The 938-nt window shown below is 44.2% G+C and overlaps 1 protein-coding gene across 1 annotated transcript in view; it reads left to right on the forward strand.

Moving 5' to 3' along the window:
* Positions 1–938, forward strand: part of LOC106870293 (ATPase family AAA domain-containing protein 5) — a 79,064-nt gene that overhangs the window by 13,442 nt on the left and 64,684 nt on the right. The window contains exon 3 of the mRNA XM_014916318.2: positions 11–77. Coding sequence (XP_014771804.2) covers positions 11–77 — 67 coding nt within the window. The remainder of the gene's footprint in view (positions 1–10; positions 78–938) is intronic.

Raw genomic sequence — 938 nt, forward strand, 5'->3', positions numbered from 1 at the left:
GTCTTTGCAGTTCTGTGCCAAAGGATATAAAGAAATCAAAAGTGTCTCCACCTGAAGATAAGACAATGGAAGCTGAAGTAAGTAAATCTTTAGTATTCAGATTACTCTGTTAAATGTAATGCTTTATTCACATTATTCTGAATTAATTATGCATTATCTCATAGCTTTGAGATTTCAATGACATGTTTGTTTATTTTTAGAATTTTGGGCCTCACGGAGGCAATAACTAGTGACCAAAAGTTTTTTGCAATATGTCGTGCTTGAGAAGACCCATCAAGCCAAGTGAAATCATAGTTGTGGCCGTTGTCATTGTCACATAACTGGCATGTAAAAAGCATCTTTCACGTGCTGGGCCTCACAGAGGCAGTGTGGCCAATGCTGGTGTCACGTAACCAGCACCCATGCCAATGGCACATGAAAAGCACCTTCCGAACATTGGGCCTCACAGAGCAATACCAAATGACTGAGACCTTTGGCAATATGCTGTACTTGAGAAGAAGACCCATCAAACCAAGTGAAATAACTCACTTCCACTGTTTACGGCAGTGCTTGGAAGAAAAGTGTGTAGCGTGTGATCATTGGATTCACCATGACTGAAAGTTGAATCATCATCATCATCATCGTTTAACGTCCGCTTTCCATGCTAGCATGGGTTGGACGATTTGACTGAGGACTGGTGAAACCGGATGGCAACACCAGCCTCCAATCTGATTTGGCAGAGTTTCTACAGCTGGATGCTCTTCCTAATGCCAACCACTCAGAGAGTGTAGTGGGTGCTTTTATGTGTCACCCGCACGAAGGCCAGTCAGGCAGTACTAGCAACGGCCACGCTCAAAATGGTGTATTTTATGTGCCACCCGCACAAGAGCCAGTCCAGGGGCACTGGCAACGATCTCGCTCGAAAATCCTTACACATGTCATGGGCACAAGTGCCACGA

Source organism: Octopus bimaculoides, chromosome 21, assembly GCF_001194135.2.
Source record: "Octopus bimaculoides isolate UCB-OBI-ISO-001 chromosome 21, ASM119413v2, whole genome shotgun sequence".
Taxonomy (NCBI): Eukaryota; Metazoa; Mollusca; class Cephalopoda; order Octopoda; family Octopodidae; genus Octopus; species Octopus bimaculoides.